The sequence below is a fragment of the Amborella trichopoda genome, chromosome 13 (genome assembly GCF_054954075.1).
Source record: "Amborella trichopoda isolate Santa Cruz 75 chromosome 13, AtrichopodaSantaCruz75HAP2 v2.0, whole genome shotgun sequence".
In the NCBI taxonomy this organism is placed as follows: Eukaryota; Viridiplantae; Streptophyta; class Magnoliopsida; order Amborellales; family Amborellaceae; genus Amborella; species Amborella trichopoda.
The window spans coordinates 5,443,357-5,467,031 of NC_142348.1; the positions used below are offsets into that span (position 1 = coordinate 5,443,357).

At 34.9% G+C, this 23,675-nt stretch overlaps 1 protein-coding gene across 3 annotated transcripts; it reads left to right on the top strand.

Annotated features, from left to right (window-relative positions):
- Nucleotides 1-12,084: 12,084 nt before the first annotated feature.
- Nucleotides 12,085-22,211, top strand: LOC18428750 (Acid phosphatase/vanadium-dependent haloperoxidase-related protein). 3 transcript variants are annotated; one of them, XM_088856490.1, is made up of 5 exons: nucleotides 12,085-12,377; nucleotides 13,454-13,618; nucleotides 19,469-19,519; nucleotides 20,976-21,068; nucleotides 21,828-22,211. In XM_088856490.1, exons 2-5 carry the CDS (start codon nucleotides 13,511-13,513, stop codon nucleotides 21,897-21,899), a joined length of 324 nt encoding a protein of 107 aa, XP_088712616.1. In that variant the 5' UTR covers nucleotides 12,085-12,377; nucleotides 13,454-13,510; the 3' UTR covers nucleotides 21,900-22,211. The 3 variants fall into 3 exon arrangements, with proteins under 3 accessions (XP_088712616.1, XP_006838113.1, XP_088712615.1); XM_006838050.4 differs by having other exon boundaries at nucleotides 13,462-13,618; XM_088856489.1 differs by lacking the exon at nucleotides 19,469-19,519 and having other exon boundaries at nucleotides 13,462-13,618.
- The last annotated feature ends 1,464 nt before the right edge of the window (nucleotides 22,212-23,675 follow it).

The window sequence follows — 23,675 nt, forward strand, 5'->3', positions numbered from 1 at the left end:
TTAGATAAATGGCTCTATGTGTGTGACTCCCAGTTCTTAATAATGGCACCTGGGTTATAGCCTCAATAAAGGTTCTAGGGGCCCTTCCTCTATATAAATGGTATAGATAGCCTTCTCTTGATCTTGGGCATCTCTATCTTCTTATTGTATCATGACCTCTATCTACAAATCCCAATATCTCAAATATTAAAAGTAAACAAAACATAAGTTTGTTAATATTTCCTTGTGGCCTTGTACCAATTTAGAATTGTCCTCTTAGTGTTATATTTCTTTGAAAAGCAATGACCAACAAAACCTTTCAAATGGTGTTAGAAAAACAGAAAAATATAAATTTTTGGTTGTTGAAAAACCGAAAACGCTCAATTTTCGGTTTTTCAACAACCGAAAATGAAGGATTTTCTATTCTTCAACAACCGAAAACAGATGATCAAAATTTGTAACCTTATGAAATTTGAAACGAGATTTTTGGTTGTTGAACAATCAAAAATCCTTAATTTTCAGTTGTTGAATAACCGACAAGTAAGCATTTTCAATTGTTCAACAACAGAAAACACAACTCCATTGCCAAAAGGTTACTGGAATTTTAAACAAGGTTTTCAGTTGTTGAAATAAAATTTCGTGAACAACCAAAAACACAAGTTGAAATTCCATAAGGTTTATGGAATTTGACGTTGTGTTCGGTTGTTGAACAATCGAAAATATGAAATTTTCGTTTTTGCAACAACCAAAAATTAAGCATTTTCAGTTGTTGAAAAACCAAAAACCTTGTTTAAAATTTCAGTAACCTTCTGGAATTGGAGTTGAGTTTTCAATTGTTGAACAACCGAAAATAAGAAATTTTCAGTTGTTAAAGAACTTAAAATTAAGCATTTTCGGTTGTTCAATAACCAAAAATCTCATTTAAAATTTCAGTAACCTTTTGGAATTAGAGTTGAGTTTTTGTTTGTTGAACAACCGAAAAATGCTTAATTTTCGGTTTTTCAACAATCGAAAATACGAAATTTTCAGTTTTTCAGAAATCGAAAACACGTCTTCCAATTCTAGAAGCTTACTAGATTTTGAACAACTGTTTTCGCTTATTGAACAACCAAAAATCAGTTCTACAAAAACAAAAAATTCAGAATTTTTGGTTGTTGGACAACCAAAAATTAAACTTTTTTTTTTGTTTTTTAACACCATTAGAAAAGCAGTTTATTTGAACTCATTGCATTTGATTGTTTAATAAGGGAAAGTATAGAATGAGCCCATTGACCTTTTGTACAAGGTGGTCACATTAATCTTGACCATTGGATATGAAAATGGGTGGTTGCGATTATTCTGTTGACTAAGGTCAAACTTCAAAATAAATTTTCACATCATATGGTTGAGTAAACGTGACCACCTTGTAACAAAGGTAAATAGTCTCATTGTATACAATCCCTTAATATTATTGTCCACATTTAACCCAAATGATAATAAATTTTGAAATTGAATATTTCTTTAGGGCTTATTTGATATTAATGTTTATTGCCCAAACTTGGAAGGGCATGTCAACTAGAATTAGCACCAAAGTATGATCTCCACCTATTTTAAGATCCCTTAATACCAAGTACAAAAACACAAGATTGACAACACAGAATTCAATATCTCCATTAATTCATCAAAATGATAATTCAATACAAAATGACAATCCAAACAGCATGATGATCTTAGGGATAAGTCCCTAAATGATTCATTCCCTAATGACCTATCGGTTCTCTACAAGTCCTCCTATTATGACCTACCACGCCGCATCACTTGCACTTCAAAGCCCTAGTAGTGGAGTGTTCAGTCTCAGATATTTTTCATTGTTTCTTCGACTTATCGGGAAGGCGTATCGTCCTCGGTGGCAACACTGTCCGGTTGAATATACCAGTCAACTCAATATCATCCGGGACAGGCCTAAAGGGAGTTTGAAAGACCTTTTTAAAGTATTTCACTATGAAATACTGATGGTAGTACGCAGTCGGATCCAAGTGCATATGGTTAATAGCTGAAATGACATGACTACACGATATGCCACATATTTACCATTTCCTATAATTGTACGTCCAATGAGTTAATTCGACAGCATAATACTTCCCTGCATAGTGGATATCAAACTGTGTATCCTTGCCGGATATAAATGTGTGTAAAAATATTACCTTCATCTTTTACAAGTTGAGTAATTCTTGAGCTTTTGGTACTAGCACACTGCTCCAACTATTAGCTTCGTTCCTCTTCTTTTCAAATCTAATCATCAACTGTACCCTTAATTCTGCACACATTGCAATGATCGGCTTCTCCCAAACAGATAAAATCCATGCATTGAATGACTCGGCTATTAGAGGTAAGATCATTGTATCTAGCCCCTGAAAAATATGCATTTGCCCAAGATTTGGGAGGGACATTCTTAATCCACTAATATGCCTCTAGGTCAGCATACCGTATATCAAATATTATTTTGTCAAACCCACCAATGGTCGCTTTACGGGCAACCTTCCAAAACAGCGTCAACAATACTTCGGTATTTGTCAACTTCTTCATAAAGCTCTTGAAGTTTTCTCCCATATGTTGCATGTAGAATGTTGGAAAATATGTGAGAAAATATTTTTTTATTGCTTCTCGTAGGCTTTTCTAACAATCTGATACAATTGTCAAAGCAGGAAGATTAGCAAACTCATTCAATAGTTCACTCAGTATACTCAAGAATTAATAACAACTCAAGCAGTTCTCCTTCTCGACCACTACAAATGCCATTGGGAAGAGCTCATTATTTGCATCTACGGCAATAACACACAATAATATGCCTTTGATATTTTTTTTTTAAGAATATCCCATTACTACCTATTAGTAGCTTGCATCCATTAACAAAACTCATGATGCGTGGACGAAAAGTAATAAATAGTCATTTGAATCTGCCTTCATCTGTATGGATACGAACTTTGGTTTGAGGTTGGTTCTTCAGAGCTTCTCCATACATAATGAGATGTCATTGTATTATTGGTCATGTGATCCATCTATAATCTCCCTAGCAACATCTTTTCTCTGCTAAGCTTGCATGTAAGAAAGTCTGACATCATGATCGTGTCGGACATCCTTTATAAAGTCTTTCGCTTTAATTTTTGATTAGTCATGAATTCAGGCTTTAATTTTTTTTGCCATCCAATCACTACGAGCTAGTGGCTGATGGACCCTCCCTATTGGACCAATACATGTGTGCTCCTTAATCATGAACTTCACTTTAAAATATGTCATACTGCCAACTCGTAAGCATTGCACTTGTCATGTGTATCCCTCTTACTTACAACTTGCCCACACCAGCCCCCCTTCGCTTTTGTCAAACTTTAAAACAAAATTATTGTAGACAATAAAATCAATCAAATGATGTTAGAAATTATAATTCTGTATATTTGGGCCATAGGACCCCATGGAAGATTATTTCAAAATACCGCAGAGAACTCTCTCTTTATTAAAAAGTTAAGAATATATAAGACCCTGTATAAATATACTGTTAATAACAATTAAAGATAAATAACAACGGTTATGGATAAACACCAAATATATGACCAGCAATAATTAAAGATAAATACCAACGATTATGCATAGACACCACCTAATGTTATCAAGAGATGTGCATCCATACATATGCATATCTGTACTGATATGTATCATTATGATACATATCCATATCCATACGTTAACACCCTCCCGTACTGATATGTATCACTATGATACATATCTATATCCATACGTTAACAACCTCCATGCTGATATGTATCATTATGATACATATCCATATCCATACGTTAACAACCTCCCTCAAACTCAAGATGCTTTGACACAAAGCAACTGGAGTTTGAACAATAAATTGCATAAATAAATGAATTGGATCTTCAAGTCTTCAGGTGCATGGCATGATCGACAGAAGCAGTGGTCTTCATGCTCAGATTGCCGATAGAAGCGATGATCTCCATGCTCAGATTGATTGAATAACAAGCATAGAAAGCAACAGACCTCAGGAACAGATGAGATCGAGTAACAAAAACTTGATAAATAGCAAACAAACAGGCTTTCGAAACATCCTGGATTGAGTAACGAAAAACTCGATCAAAAGATAAGATCGAGTAACAAAAAATTTGATCAACACACAAGAAGTAACAGATAATTCCACAATAACAAGGGATCAAGTAACAGAAAACTTAACCATCAACCTGGATTGAGAAATTCGATCATCAAACAAGAGGCACTTGTAATTACTAACAAAACTCGATTTGAATCCCAGCTCTCATCTTCCAGCTCTCTCTCTCTTCCCCATGTTTTTCCTCCTTTGAACCCTTAGAAATTCCGACCTTTTGTGCCTATTGTTGTGAGTGAGCTGTATGAAGGACTTGGGATCACCATTGAAACACAAGGTAAGTAAACTATGTTATTATTTGTCCATAGTATGAAGTATGATCTTATGTATGAGAGTTAAGCATGAATTTCCATGAATTAAGCATGAATAAAGTGTGATTTAAGCATGAATAAAGCATGGATTAGGCTTGAAGTTAAGCATATATGTTTGTGTTCTGTTTTCCAGCAATTAGATATTCTTTGTAAGTTGGGCGCTGTTATCATTATTGTGGATCCCGAAATTTTGAGAAATGATGCTTGTGTGAGTCTAGTTTAAAATAGTAAAGGTTTCATGTTGTTATCTTATATGGATTTGAAGTTATGGGATAGTCTTTGGAATGTGCCATATTTGTACTGTGATTTTCCAGGAAATTTATCTACTTTTGTGATGAGATTTTGACTAAGCAAATGATACCCCATTGGCCTCAAATCACCACCATTTGAAAGATCTGTGAGTTTATGTCGAGTTTGGTGTTTATGACTGCTAAGATTCTTGATAGTTCGGAAGAAATTCTTTGTTTTGTGCATATAGGTCACTGTTAGCAGACTGTGATAATTTCTAGGAATGATACTTTTGTTGTACTGAGAGTTTGATTAAGCAATTGAAGTCCAAATGACACAAAATTACCGCCATTGAAAAGATTTTCGAGTCTATTTTAATGTTTATATTCACATGTTGCTCTGATTCTTTATTTATGTGAAGTTATACTGCGAAACAAGCCAATAGATCACTGCGGACAGTTTTGGTAAAAGCACAAAACTGATGTCTCTGATATTAAGGGTTTTGACTGACCAAATGAGGTCTGTTTTCTTCCAAACTACTTCCGTTTGAAATATTTTTTAGTAAACTTGATATCACATGTTTAGAACTTCTTGAAATTGTCATTAATTTGAGAGTTATATGATTAATTGGAATAATATGTTACTGTGGACAACTTTTATAAAATTCAGAATTGCGTCTATCACCACAGATTTTGACTGATCAAAAGGGATCCATTTTCTTCCAAACTACTGCCATTTGAACAGTTCATGAGTAAGCTTAAATTTACGTATTGAGCACTTTTTAGAATTTTTTTTTATTGTAAGTTATGGAGTAAATTTTAAAGATATGTCATTGCCTTCACTACACAGTAAATTTTAAATGAAATATCTCGATTCTTTTGAACTATTGAGGAGACAAACAAGGTTCAATTTCTTTCAAACCACCCCATTTGAAAGATAGGTGTGTCTAGTATAAAATTTGTTTTGAAACCGCCTTCAAATTCCAAATGAATCAAAAGTTATGACCCTATTTACAATTAAATGTCACAGCTTGAAATTGCAGGTGTAACACTCATTCTGTGATATGGACACCATTATTCTGTGAATCTGATATAGTTATTATGTGATATGGACACCATTATTTTGTGAATCTGATATTATTATTCTGTGATATGGGCACCATTATTCTATGATATGGGCACCATTATTCTGTGAATCTGATATTGTTATTCTGTGATATGGACACCGTTATTCTGTGAATCTGATATTATTATTTTGTGATATGGACATCGTTATTTTGTGAATCTGATACTGTTATTATGTGATATGGACACTATTATTATGTGAATATGATATTGTTAAAATGTGATGCTGATACTGGCATTATGTGAGACTGATACTGTCATTTCGTGATATTGATATTATCATTCTGTGATACTGATACTGCTATTCTGTGATATTAACATGGCCATTATGTGATACTGATACTTTCTGATTCTGGCATATGAATACCGATATCTGACTGCTACGCAATGGGTCCTCCATTGGTAGTGAGTATTCTGACTTTGTTAAATATAAAACTGATATCTATGATATGACCACTACGCAATGGGTCCTCCATTGGTAGTGGGGTATACTGTACTAGAATATGTGATTTCTGAGTGCACATGAGGTGATATGTAACCGTTGGCATACTGTGAATGTGTGAGCAGATGTGATATTGACCACTACGCAATAGGTCATCCATTGGTAGTTGAATACTGTGATACTGTAATTGTTATGTGATTACTTGACATGCTTGGAGCGTATCGCATGGCCATAACAGACACCAATGAGGTGCACACGAGGTGATATGTGACTTCCAGGTAATGCCTTGTGCAAATTGCACGCTCGGCATGGGTAGTCGCTTGAGTTATGTAATTGACTTGAGATGTGTGATTGACCTGAGTTATGAGATTGACCTGAGATATATGATTTCCTGAGTTTTATGATCGATTTGCAAGATATGGGAGTGGCCTGATGAATAGGGCTAGAGAGTGGGTTGTATTTGTTGATTTTGTTATGCTCTCTTGTTTGTGTGGATCTATTGAAATCTAATAGATTGCTAGTGTATATGATATCTAACATCTTATATCGTGCCTGCTCTACCATGAAAAGCATCATCCTATAATTGTGACATATTTGTGATGTTTGACTCATGTTTTATGAGCATGGTTTAGAACCTTGATCTGTGTTGTGTGATAATATACATAGAAAGGGAAGCATGATGTTATGATCTACTTACTGGGCTTTTTAGGTCATTCATTTGCTTCCACCCTTGTAGATTGACAGCTGCAAGTTGAAGACAGGCAAGCGGTGATTGTGTTTGGTGGACTGAAGGCCCGAGCTAAACTAGAAGATCTCCTTGTTTTTGTAGGTATCAACTAGTCGTCGGCTGTACTATGTTGTTTGTGACGCTTTGTAATATTGTTAATAGGCTATAGTGCCTTGGATGAATTGTAATATTCTTGATATTGTTGATGACCTTGGAGACTGTATATGGATAATTTAATGGTTTTAATTTATTTCAGTTTTTAGTACTTGGTGGATGAGTTTTATTGATTTCTCGTGGTTTGCTTTGATTCCGCACTCTTAACATGTATTGATGTCATTCATACCTGAGTGACGTACGATCCCGCACTCTGTCGCCCTCCGGTTTAGTACGGCAGGGGTCAGGGAGCGGGGTCGTGAAAGGCTCATAAACCAAAATAGACATACTCGTAAACGAAAAAACTAGATAAAAAAAGATCATTCCAAAACGGTGTTTTTTTGTTGATAGATAACAGACATGATCGAGTAATGAAAAACTCGATCGAAAAAAACCATTTCAGAGGGGTGTTTTTAGGTTGACGGAAAGGGTCAATGGCAGTATCATATTAGAGTGGCTGGTGAGATTTCAGATGGATCTGAAACATGAGATCAAGATCATGAGGCAAAAGAAGGAGAAGAGCAACCAACTCTATCTCTATAAACAGAGAACTTGATAGGGCAGCAACAATTTGCACGATCCAAAACTTTTGCGCCGTCAAAAGTTTGCACTAGGAAGGGGTGTTGAAGTGGTCCAGGAACTTGCAAACTTGTACCGTCAAAAGCAAACTTGTTGCTTTGCATATTAAACAAAACTTGTTGGAACACTTGTTGCTTTGCAAACTTAAATTGTCACGGGATTTGCCGAGCAAACTGGAGCTTTCGAACAATCCAATAGTAGGGTACTAAAATTCCCAACCTCAAATATGTCATTAGGGTATTAAAATTCCCTGACCTTAGATCTGAGGTTGGCGAGCTCATATATGAGGTTGAGGAGTCTATGGTTCTGATACCATATTAGAAACTGTATTTCTATATATTTGAGCCTTAGGCCCCCATGGAAGATTATTTTATAATAGTGCAAAGAACTCTCTCTTTATTAAAAAGTTAAGAATAAACAAGACCCTATATAAATATACGACCAATAACAATTAAAGATAAATACCAACAATTATGGATAGACACCACCTAATCTTATCAAGAGATATGCATCCATATAAATGTATATCCATACTGATATGTATCATTATGATACATAACCATATCCATATGTTAACACCCTCCGTACTTATATGTATCATTATGATACATATCCATATCCATACGTTAACAGATGATGCCGGCATTTATTGTCATTTTTAAAAATTGAGCAATTTTCAATTGAACCTCGTTACTAATTCTTCTACTTGGTCTCTCAATCGGTTCAATATCCTCTATATCACGCTCTGGTATTAGCTCAGGCTTGAGCACCACTTGAAGGTTCTCATGTTGATCAAGTAAATGAGCATTACGGCAACTGTTGACAAAAGATAGAGTGTAAGATGAAGAAACAATTTGTGCACATAAAATATTTAAATAAAGCAAATTAGATATGAAAATGTAAATTGTAGATGTACTAATTTCTGAAAAAGGGCCAATTACCAACAAGTTCTGCTGCTTGGAATTCCATAGATCTCTGCTCCAACTCTATTGCAGAGGCAATATATACAACAATACTTGAAGACTCCCCTCCCAACATAAAAGATACATCTATACCATCACTTACATCAATCAAATCAAGGTCACTAGATAGACTTGTGTTGTGGTATATAATAGTCAATTTGTTTGAATCACACGATGTTAAATTCCCAAAATGACTTTTTAGTTCCTCCAAGGAACTATTTCCTTTATACTTCGTAGCCTTCAATTTTCCCCTTTTATAAACAACACGCATCTGGATTCGTCTCACCCCCATATCGAAATACCAATTGCATTCCCTCGGTAACTATCGTCAATGCTATTGTATTAAATGAATACCAAAATTCGTGTTACAGAAAATTCATACAATAAGGAATATAAAAAATTTGGATATATCTAATTAATTTAGGGTTCATAAAATGTGTGTTACACAATAGATCAAAATAGTGTACTACTAAAAAAATCAATTATTGAATAAACCCCCAAAACAACAAATATTAATACAAACATAAAATAAACAATAAATATTAATCCAAACAAACAAGTTGAACAACCCAAAACAATAAATATAATATATCAACATAATGTACTACTAAATAAATCGATTGTTTAATAAACTACCCAAAACAAATAAACAAAAAATAGTAATGCAAATAAACAACTTCGACAATATTTACCCCAAAAAGTAAACTTCAACAATAGACAACAAATAGTAATACAAAAAAAATATTGTACTAATTGTGACAAAATTAATCAACTGTATAAGCCAAGAGTAAGAAAGGTACCAATCATGACCAAACTAAGAGCTAATCTCTTCAAGTATGTGGGATATTGTATTGGGGGACAGAAAAAATTGTAGGATACTGTATTAGGGGACAAATGTTTTTTGGAACCTTAAAAAATAAGAACAATGCTCCTACATGCTCGAATGATAAGGTTAAATGGGTTTTGTTAATGTGAAAACTTTCGGTTTTTGAAAAACTGAAACTAAAAAAATTTCAGTTTTGCAAAAACCGAAATTCCAAAAATTTCGGTTGTTCAAAAAACGGAAAAGGGTAAAACGTCTTTTTTAAAAAATTTCGTTATGAAGTGAAAAAAACGGACATACTAGTAATAACAAAAACTATTTGGTATTTTAGTAATAATAGAAACTATAACAAATATTTACGTAATTTTTCTTAAAAATAAATATCTTAAAAATCATTGCTCACTCAATCTCTTTGAATAATCATTATGCAATGCATGTGCCATTAGCTAGTTGAATGTGAAGTACAAATTTTATGTGAAATATTATTACCGTTGTAGATCAACCTTTATTTGTATCTTGTAATTTTATTTGTATTATAAACATGATTACCTTGACCAATTTTTACATGCATGTTCGCTAGGATTGCATTACCCTTAAATAAGATTTAATCAAGATTCAAGGGTTGTGGGGATCAATTAAGGGTGTGATTATATACCCAAATAAACCAATAAAAAAAAGGAAGATAATCGGTAACTGAGCTCTCTCATAAATGAGATATCTAGACTATTTTTTTTCTTTCTTTTTTAATGTTAACCATTACTTTCATTGATATCTAAAATAGGGTGTGGTTTGTCTAAGGTTGCAACCTTAAACAATTAAAGTAAGATGCACCTCTAAATGTTATCATAAGACGTAATTTTCGTGTCAAAAAATCTTCGGATAGTCTAATTTCTATTTTCATCTCCAATTATGTAACTTTAAACTTCAAATATGGTTCAAATCAAGTAGATCTATAAACACAGACTGAAAATCTTTGGGACTTGAAATATTATAAGCAGATAATATGTTACAAGATTTACTATTTTCGGGACTCGATATCTTTCTTTTTTTATATATTCATATATCTCAATATCGAGATGATCAATTAGAGATTTTTTTAAGGTAATTCAATTGGGAAAGACAGACTCCTACCCGTTTTTCAAATAGATTAAGAAATAACTTTTTGCAAAGTATTAATGGGGTGGTGTTAGTAGTGAGAATAAAAACCACAATGTGGTGACTTGGGTGTGAGGTGTTACTACCACAACTCAAGCCACTTTTCCAAAGTGATAAGTTAGTGGGCATTTTTGGGCCTACCTACCTTTTGGTGAGAATGGAGTTAGAGACCTCATCATGGGCATCGACAATACCACCGCCAAGATCGCATAGCCTGGTGGGATTTGAACCCTCACCAAAATGGAGGGTAGGCATACACATTAACCACCATGCTAATTGAGCATTTCTAAAAAAAGTGGTAAGTGGGTGGGGATTTGGGCACTACTTTTTGGTGAGAATGGAATAAAAAACTCATCATGAAACTCAGCAATACCGTTGTTAAGACCCTAGGCCATTCAAATATTTTTCAACATCAAAACAACCTATTCCAATAGATTTTTGAGATTGATCTTATTTCCCCATTTTAAGATTGCAACCTTATATAAACTCTTTTTTCTAAAATAATATCCTCCATTCATTATTAGGTTAACCAAGTTTTCCAATTTAATACAAACTGATATCAATGATTGATTTGACTTTGGTAAAATCTTAATAAAAAAGTTTGATTAATAAAAGGAGGAGATTAAAGTTTGATTCTTTGAAGCCCTCACACTAAAATAAGGTCTCATAATGCAAAGATGACATGGCATAGTGATCGTAGCCAATCCAAGGAACATCAAAAATATAATATAATATATTGGACTATTAAAAACCTTTCTCTATGCGTTATCGTCTTCCTGTCCACACGGTGATCCATGTCCATCAAAGTTCAATGGGTGATCCATGTCCATCAAAGTTCAATGGACTACATTTCTCCCCTCCTCAGGATTACGGAAAAAGTGGGCTTCAAAGTTTAAATAGTGCGTCTGGTAAGGAAAAAGTTTGTATAAGTGGGAGGCTCTAAATAATCAAATTAGGGCTCACCTCAAAAATTTCATTGTAAGAGGTCGTTTTGATATCACAATGCATGAACATTAGAAAAAAATATGTTTTAAATTTTAGAAATAGTGCATCTTGTAATGTATTTTTGGACCGTTAATTTTTAAGATTTTTAAATTTTTATAGTTATGCTCTATCTACACTATTTTGAAGCTTTAAATTTTATAATTAGAGATGAAAATATATTTTAAGGCTATTACAATGATTTCTAATATTGCAATCACATTTCTTGACTCTATTTCAAGTGTAAATTTGCTTGATCTACACTATTTTAAAGCTTTAAATCTTATAATTAGATATGACATAAATAATTTAAGCCATCATATTGAAACAAAATCTTTTGATACTATTTGAAAGTGTGCCTTACTTTGATTGTTTAGAGCCTCGGCCTTATACAAACCATACCATGACGGAAAGAAGAACACGAGTGTTGAGGCTATTTGACGAGGGACCTAGAGACGGAATACAGGCCTTGAAGAGAGAGAAAGTGAGAGAGAGAGAGAGAGAGCGAAGCCAATGAAAACGTAACGCGTGAGAGAAGCAAAACGTATCAGAAAAAGAAGAGAGAGAACGGGAAGGAAAGGCCCATGGACGAAGTGTTGGTGGCTGGAGATGGCAGACCTTTCTTCTTTAACAACAACAACAACAACACCACCACCCCTTCCTCTTCTTCTTCCCCTGTTTCTCTCTCTAATCTCCCTCTCCTCTCCTCTTTCCTTGCTTTCGCCATTGCTCAGTTCCTCAAGCTCTTCACCACCCGGTAAACTCTCTCTTTCTCGCTCTCTCTCGATAATTGGTTTTGATAATTGGTTTCTCTGTGCTTTTTTAGGGTATTAATAGAACCCAATTCTGAGATTTATTTTATTTTATCCCTCTGATTGCGTGTTTTTAGAATTGAAGTTTTGCTGGACTTGGGCATGCCTGTAGCATAATATTGATTTGATTGATTGTTTTTTCGTCTTTGATAGATATGATTTACTGTTTAAATGTGCCCCATTTGTTTTAATAATTTAATTTTTGGGCATGTATTGCGAATGAATTATTGCTTTTCTAATAAAATTTGATGATTTTGTGATGGATAATTTGTTCAAAATGAAACATTGAAAGACCAATATGTGGGACTATTTGCAGGGAATTTTTCCCCATTCAAATTAAACGGTAGAAATATCGACTGAGTTTATTACTGTTATTTTTTCAGTGAACACTCTGACTAAATTTCTCTATGGTCAGTCTCAAGTGAAATTTGTGTGGATATGGATTTTTTGAATAAAAATAAGAAAGAAATTGGATTTCTGAGTTCCCTCTTAGAGTGCCTATCAGTCTTTAGGCGTCTCTCGTTGCTCTCTCTCTCTCTCTCTCTCTCTCTCTCTGTTACATGAGCTGCTATACTACTGTTTAACCTAGGTCACACAAACATCTCATGCTTTATGAATTCCTGCTGTTTGAAAAAATTAACTTATTCCCAAATAATTTCATCAAGCATTTCTGTTTTTGAGGCACTTCCAAATGGTTATTTGTAGCTCATTTGATGCTAATGCGCATTTACTATGCCTCATTGGTGAAAAGAATAATAATGCATAAATGGCACTTTAGTTGTTAGATCTTTTGGAAGGGAAATCTTTTTCTTTTCACAATTCACAAGCCATTTGGTCAATTTCAAAAAAATTCACAAACCAATTGATCAGTCTAAAAGAAAACAATTCACAACCTACTAATCTAAATTATATTTTGCTTCTCAGACTAATAGAAAACAATGCACAACCAATTAGTCTAAATTATATTTTGCTTCTCATTAAGTATCCTTTATGGATTTTAAGCATTTGGATTTTATTCTAGACTTTCAGGTATAAGGAGAAGAGATGGGATGCCAAAAGGCTGCTTGGTTCAGGTGGAATGCCATCTTCACATGCTGCAACTGTCACAGCACTTGCAATAGCCATTGGCTTAAGAGAGGGAGCTGGAAGCTCCATGTTTGCGCTTGCTGTGGTGGTGGCATCTGTTGTATGTTCCTATAACTTGATCGCCATTTGTTTTTTTAGTATGCATTGTTCCATTCCTTATTTTATCAATCCTGAGTAAATGATTTTGTTAAGCGTTCGAGCATTATAATGATTTGATTTGTTTTCTTTCATTGGTAACTTATAATTCATTGGGAGTCAAAACAAAAATGACATAAAGAGAATATGATCTAACTTTTGAGGCAATTAGAAATCAAAAGACTCAGTTGTATCCCTTGACAATACTCATGTTAGCTTCCCGACAACTAGATTTTCAAGGCATATGGCGGCAAGGACAATAACTGAAGATTGAACAGTGGGATGGCAATGTGATCGATATCGACCCTGTGCATAACAACCCGATTCGTATCTAATGTTAGACGTTTACTCGTGTGTTCATAAATGGAGCACATTTGATCAGAAGTAGAGACTTGGAACACTTGAAGTAGGAAAACATCAAATGATCTTGTCTATGTCCTCTGCTCTATAGTGGAGCATGAAATAAAAAAGAAACCAAAGCCGCCATACTAGTTGATTAAATTGATATGAAGATGAGAGGTTCTTTGAATTTCATTTTGGTATCCCTGTTACTGAGGAAACATGAGCTGGTTGGACCAAAAGATATATCAAGATATGGATTGATCCTAAGAAGATGATAAGGATGTGTAGGTCATGTGTGATTATTTTGGGCTTGTAGTAGTGCAGCACATAGTGGCGACTAGAGACAGGATAACATGTGCAAGATGGAAGTTGTTGTATTCTCTTATTACTGTTGGAGCATATTTTGGTTAGTAAATCTTGGATTTGAAACTCGGATATTAGTGTTGTGGCCCTCGCATTTTAAGTGCTAAGCCTGGAGCCTGAACCCAATATTTGGAACTTGGAATATCAAACTTGGTTGTTTGATTTTTTGGGCTTTAAATTTTCTTCTATGTCTTGATTCTCAAGATATCTTTTATTACATTTCACTTTGTCCATTTATTTGGAATGCACCTGCTCCTCCAAGAGTGTTGACCTTCTCCTTGTGGCCTTTCTCGACAATATATTGATCACCTACACAATTGGGCTCAACAGATCCCAAATATGTGATTGGTGTGTAGATGGGGAGACAGTGGACCATTTACTTATTTAGTGACCAGTGGCAAGTGCGTTCTGGTACTTCATGTTTATCATGTTTGGGCTACAGTAGGTGGCTCGGCCATATATAGCCAATGTTACCATATATTGGGGCTTGTTCCACCTATTGAACAGATGCAGAATATTGTGGATAATGTCAACTTTGGGCAGTTTTTGCAGCTTATGGAGGAAATAATTGGGTGTTTTGAGATGAAAACACTCTGTTGTTATTCTGACTGAGAGTGTCACCAGCATAGTAATCTCTTGGGCCTTGATCCTCCCAGAATAAAAGGCCTATAGATCAGTGGATCTGCTTAAGTGGATACTGCAATGTGGCTGGATCCATGTTGCCCGGGAAAAGAAGGGTGAAATTGTGGCATAAACTGATTGCGGAGCCTTTCAAGCTGAAATTGATGGATGTGCTGGGGGCTATGTCACGAGTACATGGAAACATGCGTCTGCTTCCAGCATAGATATGAGTGTCACAAATGCTAACACCAAAAAATGGCCTTTTAGACATGATATGCCTGTACATCATAGAGTGTAGAGAGAAGAGGGGAGAGGGATTTAATTGACATTAATATTCGACCAGAAGATTAAGAAGTGTGTAAGTTACTAAAGTGCTAAATGTGGTTGTTATGTTCTTAATGTGTTGAGACGTGCCAAAACCTATGGACACATATGTTCAAGTTACATAGGCTAGGGGGAATCCTTGGTTAGCAGGAATTGTTTTTTTTTTTTTGATAAAGTTAATATTGTAGGTTAGCAGGAATTGTTGTTGTTCTTAGAGAGTACAATGGGCAGACATTAATGTCTTACAATGGTTCCTTGGAGGTTTGTAATGCTACTTTAGCATAAATGAGTGCTTTGTTGCCTGGAATCAAAATAGGCCATACTTCCCATATAATTGGTACATGAAGCCCTTATGTGAGATGTCTAAATTGATCTCCTCCATTCATTACTAAGGTTAACCAAGTTTTTGCAATTTAAGATGAAGTTAATGTCAATGATTAATGTGACTTTTGGTAAAATATTTAATCAAAAAGTTTGATTGATAAACTGAGGAGATTAAAGTTTGATTCTTTGAAGCCCTCACACTAAAATAAGGTCTCATAATGCAAAGATAACATGGCATAGTGATCTCCTTAGCCAATTTAAGGAACATGAAATTATAATTATTATCTTGGACTATTAAAAACCATGGTCTCTGCGTGATCACTGTATGGTGATCAATCTCTATCAAAATTCAAGGGACTGTGTTTCTCTTCTAGTCCTTGGGATTACAAAAAATCAGAACAGGCGATTGACCTTCAGTTTGTGGCTTTTCTCAGCAAGATATTGATCATCTACACAATTGTGCTCAACAGATCCCAAATATGTTATTGGTGTGTGGATGGGAAGACAGTGGACCACTTACTTATTTAGTGACCAGCGGCAAGTGCGTTGTGGTCCTTCATGTTTATCATGTTTGGGCTATAGGAGGTGGCTCGGGCATATATAACCGTAGTTACTATAGAGTAGGGCTTGTTCCCCTTTATCCAACAGAGGCAGAATATTGTGGACAATGTCAACTTTGGGCATTTTTTGGAGCTTACAGAGGAAATAATGGGGTGTTTCGAGATGACAAAACACTTTGTTATTCTGACTGAGAGTATGACCAGGATGGTAATCTCTTGGATCTTGATCCTCCCGGAATTAAAGGGATATATGGATCTTCTTAAGTGGATGCTGCAATGTGGCTGGATCCATGCTGCCTGGGAAAAGAAGGGTGACATTGTGGCATAACCTTATTGTGGAGCCTTTTAAGCTCAAATTGATGGATGTGCTAGGCTATGTCACAAGTATGTGGATACGTGCATTTGCATCCAACATAGATATGAATGTAACAAATGCTAACACCAAAAATGGCCTTTTGGACATGACTTGCCCGTACATTATAGGGTGTAGAGAGACGAGGGGAGAGGGATTTTAGTGATATTTAGGTATTTTATAGTGTTACTTCGACCAAAGAGTTAAGTGTGTAAGTTTATAAAGTGTTACATGCGGTTGTTGTGTTGTTGGTGTGTTGACACATGTCAAAACCTATGGACACGTGTGTCCATGTTATATAGGCCAGGGGAATCCGGGGTTAGCAAGAAATATTGTTTTTCTTCAAGAGTCCAATGGGCAGACCTTAATCTCTTACAAGGGCTCCTTGGGGATTTGTAATGCAACTTTAGCATAAATGCGTGCTTTATTGCTCAGTATCCAAATAGACATTACTAGATTATATTTCCTATTGGAGGTTGAGGCATATAGTCTCAATGGTATTAGTTGTATTAAAAGAAATTTCCAACAAATAGGGAGATATCTGTTTTATGAAGGAGATATGGGAACTTTGTGAGAATAAGGTGGTTTACTTTACTCACATTCGGTGTGGTCAGATTCGCTTCGCTTTGGCCGAAGAAGCCAAAGCCTTTGAATTTTTGGCCTAGACCAAAGCCAAGTGAAGCCTGGTGGTGCCGTTCTGGTCAGCTTTAGGTTTGCTTCAGACGGATTCGGCCAATGCAAATAAATATTTATATAAAAGTATTTTTTATTTTTTAAAATTTTTATTTTAAAACTTTTTCATTATTTTTATATATTTTTATGTCATCATCACTATAGCCTTTTCCCAATTAATTGGATAAGTTTTGGCAAAATTTCACATTGGCTGCCAACCTAACACAACCCAACCCCTATACCCAAGCATGGGATGGGTTAAGGGAAAGTTATTATTTATATTAAAATTTTAAAAAGGTCCGAAGTCTTTTCCTGAATCGGCCAAAGCACTGAATTGCTTCATTTTTCTCACCAAATCGAAGAAAACTCTGAAGCTAATCTGACAGCATGGCTCACATTTTCAAGATGGGAATGATTATGCAGACAGGCTTGCTAAGGATGGGACCAATCTAGAGGCCCTAAGAATTTCTTTTAATTATGATGTTCCCATTTTGTGATGACACTTATTTATCTGTTATTGTTTAACTGGTTTTTACTCTTTATTATAATCAATAAGTTTTGCCTTGTAATGTTTCTATTACTTCTGTGGATGCCTTGGCTGAGTTGGGGGCTGTCAACACATCCATCCCTAGTCCTCAATCCACCCTGAAGTATAACTCCATCTTTAATTTCTGCTTCTTTTAGCTTGCTTAGTCATTATGCGAGACTGAGCAGTTAATTTTTTGGAAAGACTCTTTCTTACATTGTCTTCTGTGTGCTGCAATTTGTATATGTATCACTTTATATACCTATTTAATCTTCTCACAAAAAAAAATCTATTATTTCATACATTTTTATTTTTTTGATATATCATGGTTTTGTATATATCATTCTTCATGCTTTTCTTTATGGGGAAATGTTATTACTCATGCTGGATGGCATATGGTATTTTTTATGGAACCATATTCACTTTTTTTGAACTCCTGTTTTGCCTTGTAATCTTTGTCCAACAAATAGGGGTCATCTTATGACAATTGCACTGAACTTCAAAATTATTAAAAAAAGACTCTAGCATTGTGGACTATCTTATTAAAATAAAGAGTATTTCTTATCAACTTGTAGCCTTTCAGTGTGTACTCAGTAACCTTTCCCCATGGGAAAAAAAACCTAAATAAATGACCTCTTTACAGACAGGATGGTAAACTGACAACCCACAAGACCTCCCAGTAATCCTAACATCCTGCAGAACATCTCAAACAAGTTTAGGGAGAAGTGCTTGTATTTTGTTTGTTTTTTTTGAAGAAATTTTAACTAAGTGCCTGTATCTTGTTCACACATGGTTAATGAAAAAGGCGGTCAGTAATTTCCTCACATTCTTGAAGAATGTGTTAGGGTGTTTCAATTCTAGATAAGGCTATCGGTAGGTATCTGAACCCCTTAAAGGGCATCCGACTAAGACAACGTTGTTTTCCTCGCCCATTAGGTTATTAAGACAAGATTGGTGGGTGTGGGATGGCTTCATACTTTGTAAAGCCTCTTCTCTAAACTATACGCCATTGGAATACCTAATTTTTAAGAAAGGAATTTAATTTGCCCTCGTCCCTGCCCCCCTGCATTTCTCTCCCCAAACCTTATATCACTTCAAACTTGCCTAAGAAGAATTCCACCTTGAAACATCTGAGCACAATTCTATCTTCCCAATACCTATGAAAAAACATTATTTAAAAGCAAGCTTGAAAAGTCCGCATGCAGTGTTGAATTTTCTTATGAGGGAAAAGATTGGGTACTGGTCGCTATGTGCTTATGACTTCCATGGGAAGTTGGACAGCAGGGGAAATGTGGCAATCATGGGTTGTTGGGTATAAAATTCCTGATGATGACTCAAAATATAGATTAAAACATTTACGAAATGGAAAATTTTCCCTTCATGGGTTTGTGAGTCTGTAACATTGATATGATATTCTAACCCTAGTTGAAATCAGCATTTTGCCAAAGCTTGGGAACTTGTCAGCCGCAGTCTAATTAGAGAGTTCTTTCTTGTCAAAGTTGGGGACAATGAATATTTGTTATGCTCATTTTGTTGCTTATTTTATAGCTAACATAATTTTTTAAATTCATTTTATTGCTTCTGATTTTGTTGGTTAGCATTATTATGATATTTGCTAGTGCAGTTCCATGAGGGTCTACTTTTACAGTGATGTCATATATGTTTATGACATTGAGCTATCAATCAAAAAACAAAATGCATATAACTTTGAGCTACATGATTAATTTGTAGGTCATGTATGATGCATCAGGGGTTCGGTTGCATGCTGGTCGACAGGCAGAGGTAGACCTCTTTAATGCAATTGTTATTGGATTTCTTCTTATGTTTTTTGGAAATCCTACATTATGCTCTTTGAATATAATGAGTGGGTGGTTCATTGTTGCTACCGGTGAGACTATTCAAATTTTAGCATATTAGTTAAATATGAGTGTTCTGGAATCCCAATGCGTATAGATGACTATATTACATTGGAAGACACACTGTTGTTCATCTGATTATTTGGAGTATTGTTGTGAAGCTTAACTAGTTTCTGGTTAACTTTTTTCTTTGAATCAGACTGGTTTCTACTTTTTGTGGTACATTTTAATCTCTTTTTTATATGTCATACACAAGACACCCGTTGTTCTGCAGTAATTTTCTTGGGATAGATGCCTGAATCGAGCTAAAGTTGGAGTGAGAGCTAAGATGCAGCAATTTTCATATGTTAACTAGTTCCAGGAACCTCAGAAATATTGTGATATATTTTATTGAAAAATTGAAATTATACAATTTTGTCGAGTTCTTTAATTTGTGATGCCAATATTTTTGTTAGTGTTTTTGGATAGTATTTGTGTTAACACAAACTTACACTTGCAGTACTGCAAAGATCCACGAAAACCAATAGATGGCAATGCACTTCTGCTCACATTTTGTGAAGGGTATCCATCATGCTCTCTAGAGTTTATTCATTACAGGACAGTGCTTATATATTAATTACAGATTGCGGTTCCTGCATGGAGACTGTTAACTAATTTTAAAGGAAGTATTCTATAATTAATTCACTATGGAAAAGCTGTAATCCGTTGGGTCTTCCTCCAATTAAATGATGCACAGTGATGGAGAATGCGAGGACCCACCAAAAGAGGGTATGACCTGAATAGCAGGTCTCAAACTTTCTTGCATCATTGCCCATCATTTCATTGGATGCTGATTACCTGAAGGCCTTTTCTATAGTTGATTGAGTTATTGTATTCATCCTTATCAATCAATCCATGATGTATAACAGAGTTGCAGTTATTGCTTCACCCAAAACCCCCCACAGAAGCTTTTGGATTTAACAAAATTTTACATATCTCATATCATACTTCTTCAGTGCTTTGATAATCTTGTCTTGGAATGCAAACAATGTTGAGTGACTGAATTTATCTTTCATTTTCATCTCTTTGGTATGACTGACCTCTTGGTATATGATCACTGCTTGATCTATTTTTCTTATTTCTTTATTTTTGGATGGGGTGCAGGGGTGTGTGGTGGGATCTCTGATTTTGTAATGAACTTGATGCTGAAGTATTATATAGTAACTTTACTTCCCTGAAGTACTGTATTATCTTGGTCCTGAGACATTCAGTTGTCTATGATTTTTCGTGTCTAGGCAACTGTGATATATGTGATTTCTAATGTTTACTTGATAAAATAGGCTTCTTCTCACATGCTCGTTCATTTTTACTGACTTTATTATTGACTGCCACATGGAGTGCAGTTGTTGAATCAAATAGTCTGTGAACTGCCACCAGAGCACCCTTTGTCAACTGTCAGGCCTTTAAGAGAACCTCTTGGTCATACTCCAGTACAGGTGAATTTCTAAGACTGGTCTATTCCTTTGTAGTTTGTACTAATATGCTTTTCTACAGCACTGTAATATTTGTGCGTTTTTGTTGTGGATATTTACTTTGTCATCAGCTTTTGGTCCAAACACCTAATAAGCAAATAATAGATTCATTGTCCAATTGTTCAATTCCCAGTTAGTCATTCGCTGCCTTGCAACATAACAAGGTTCAATCTATTTTTGTTTCGTTTGGGTCTGAGATGACTTTAAATTAAGGCAGGTCCAAGTAAAAAGTGCTAAAAAATTCTATTTTGTTTTTAAGTTCTTTAAGAAAATCGGGGCATGAGTTAAACTACCTCCGTCAAGCAAGGCATCCTTTCATGGAGTTGATGAATCTGTACACTGGTGTTGCTTGTTGTTGGTGTATGGTACCTGTAGTTATAAACTATATCTTAAGTCTTTATTGGTTTATCTAGAATTTGATTTTCTCCATTGTGTCAACTGTTTTTTTTTTTTTTTTTTTCTGACAAGGTTAGATAGGAATGTGTAACTTGAAACGTTGTGCTATGAAAACCCAGCATCTACCGTTTTGACCAAGCCCAATTCCTGTTGTGTTTACTGTTTTTCCTTCTTGTTTTTGAAATTCCTATTGTGTTTACTGTTTGTCCTTCTTGTTTTTGATAAAATACATTAATGCTTATATGGATAACGTCCAACATCCATCTGGAATACACAGAACACACATGGAGGGTTAGCTCCTCTTATTTTGCCACTATGTTTGTGCAGGTTGTTGTTGGTGCTGTCCTGGGATGTATGGTAGCCTACCTGATGAGAGAAACTCCTAACAACATCAATTGAGATGGAACAAATGGATCATTTGTGTAGTAATGAACTGGAAATGTTATCTTGTACTAGTTGTTCGTTTAGAATGGAAGGAAGAATTGACAAGCAGCTTGGATACTATGGAGGCTGAAAAAATTACAGCCATAATGTGAAACAAAAATCAGTTTCTTTAGGGGACAGTGGTATTTTTCTCTTCATTGTATTTTTTGTGGATTTTCTAGGGTTGGCTATGAATGGATTATCCATGGGAAGTTGGTTTTTTGCAGAGCCTTCGTTTTTTTTTTCCCTTTTAATAAAAGTTATGGCCACTCGGATGGCGCTGGCAAACATTTGTTCAACACAATACATGTGAATTCTTTAATTTTAAATTAGCATAGTTAGTGTGTTTTTTGGATAATTCAGTGGTGATGGCAGAGCCCCTACCTGTTTTTGAATTAGATGGTGGTTTTTGAAACTCAGTGGAAATGGAAGCCAAAATGTGAAAGTGAGGTATGGGGTGTGTTACTACCATAACTTCAGCCCTTTTCCCACATAGGTAGTTTTCGAATCATAAGAACACGTAGTCATTAATATCCACATTCCTTTTACATGAAATAGAAAATTAGGAAAACCAAAAAACTAGGAATTTTCTAATTTAGAATTGCAAATGTTACAGAGCCAAATATGAACTATTTTGAGAACATTAGGGCATACCAATTCCCTTATTTTAACTTTGCATAAAATGTTCTTTTCAAAACTAAAAATTGATAACCAAAAAAACGCCCCAAAAAAGGAACAAAATTTCTTAGTGTTCTTAGTTACTTTTACCTTGAAAATAGATAACTAATTGAACCTAAAAGAAGATGCATTTCTTATCCTAAACATATATGCAAGGGAGAGATTATCTTTACCATGGGTACAAGAAGTTCATGGTCTCCCCTAGCCATTATATTGAAATTGAGATGTCGAGGGTGCGCAAAGTCCAAAAAGGGTACGTTTTTGGAAATGTGGTCCATAGTACACTCCTAGCTCCTAGCCACCCGATATCCTAACCGATGGCAAAGGGTGAATTTTGCCTTTTGAACTAAAAGTAAACTGGAGTTCATTTATCATTTATATTGGTATACATCATTTCCTTAAAATAACTGTACATGAAAAATAAAGAAAACCAATATCTTTTAACTTGGTATATGACAATCTCTTAAAAAAATATATGATAAAATAGCAAATGAGAATATTTTGTACTATTTGAACCAATTATTTTTTTTTATAGAATATTACAAAAGCATAGAGTTCAAGAAATTATTTTGCTAATCCTATGTGTAAGGAAATACTTTGGAAACATAGTAAAAGTTCTTCCCTAACTACAAGGTATAAAAGTTTTTTTTTGGGGGGTAAGTACGAGGTATAAAAGTTAAGACACGGAAAAGTTACTCCCTGGAGTTATTAAATATTTTCCAATATTCCCTGAAGATATTAAATATTTTCCACATTAAAAAATTTGCATACTAAATATTTTGCACACACAAAATCTACTTTATAATTAAATTATAATTTTCATATTACGGATTCATTGTAATTCTCATATCATTCCATAAGATACACTTGTTGGGTGTAATTTTGGGATAGTCAAAGGTACGAAAACCAGTGGTCAAAATCAATTCAAGGATCAATGATGAATCAAGATCAAACCGTTGTCAAGCACATACAAGCTTAATGGACAGAGGGATCAAATGAGAGGTCAATAAACATGATATCAAGATGCATCTAATATAGTTAGGACTTACCATCTAGGCCCCCACCTTAAAGCCC

What these genes read in the sequence shown, in the direction of transcription:
- LOC18428750 (XM_006838050.4), top strand. Translation starts at nt 12,205, where the DNA reads ATGGACGAAGTGTTGGTGGCTGGAGATGGCAGACCTTTCTTCTTTAAC. An exon ending in CTGTGGTGGTGGCATCTGTT is followed by an intron (nt 13,619 to 19,468) that starts GTATGTTCCTAT and finishes ATTAATTTGTAG; the next exon opens with GTCATGTATGATGCATCAGG. An exon ending in ATGCTGGTCGACAGGCAGAG is followed by an intron (nt 19,520 to 20,975) that starts GTAGACCTCTTT and finishes CATGGAGTGCAG; the next exon opens with TTGTTGAATCAAATAGTCTG.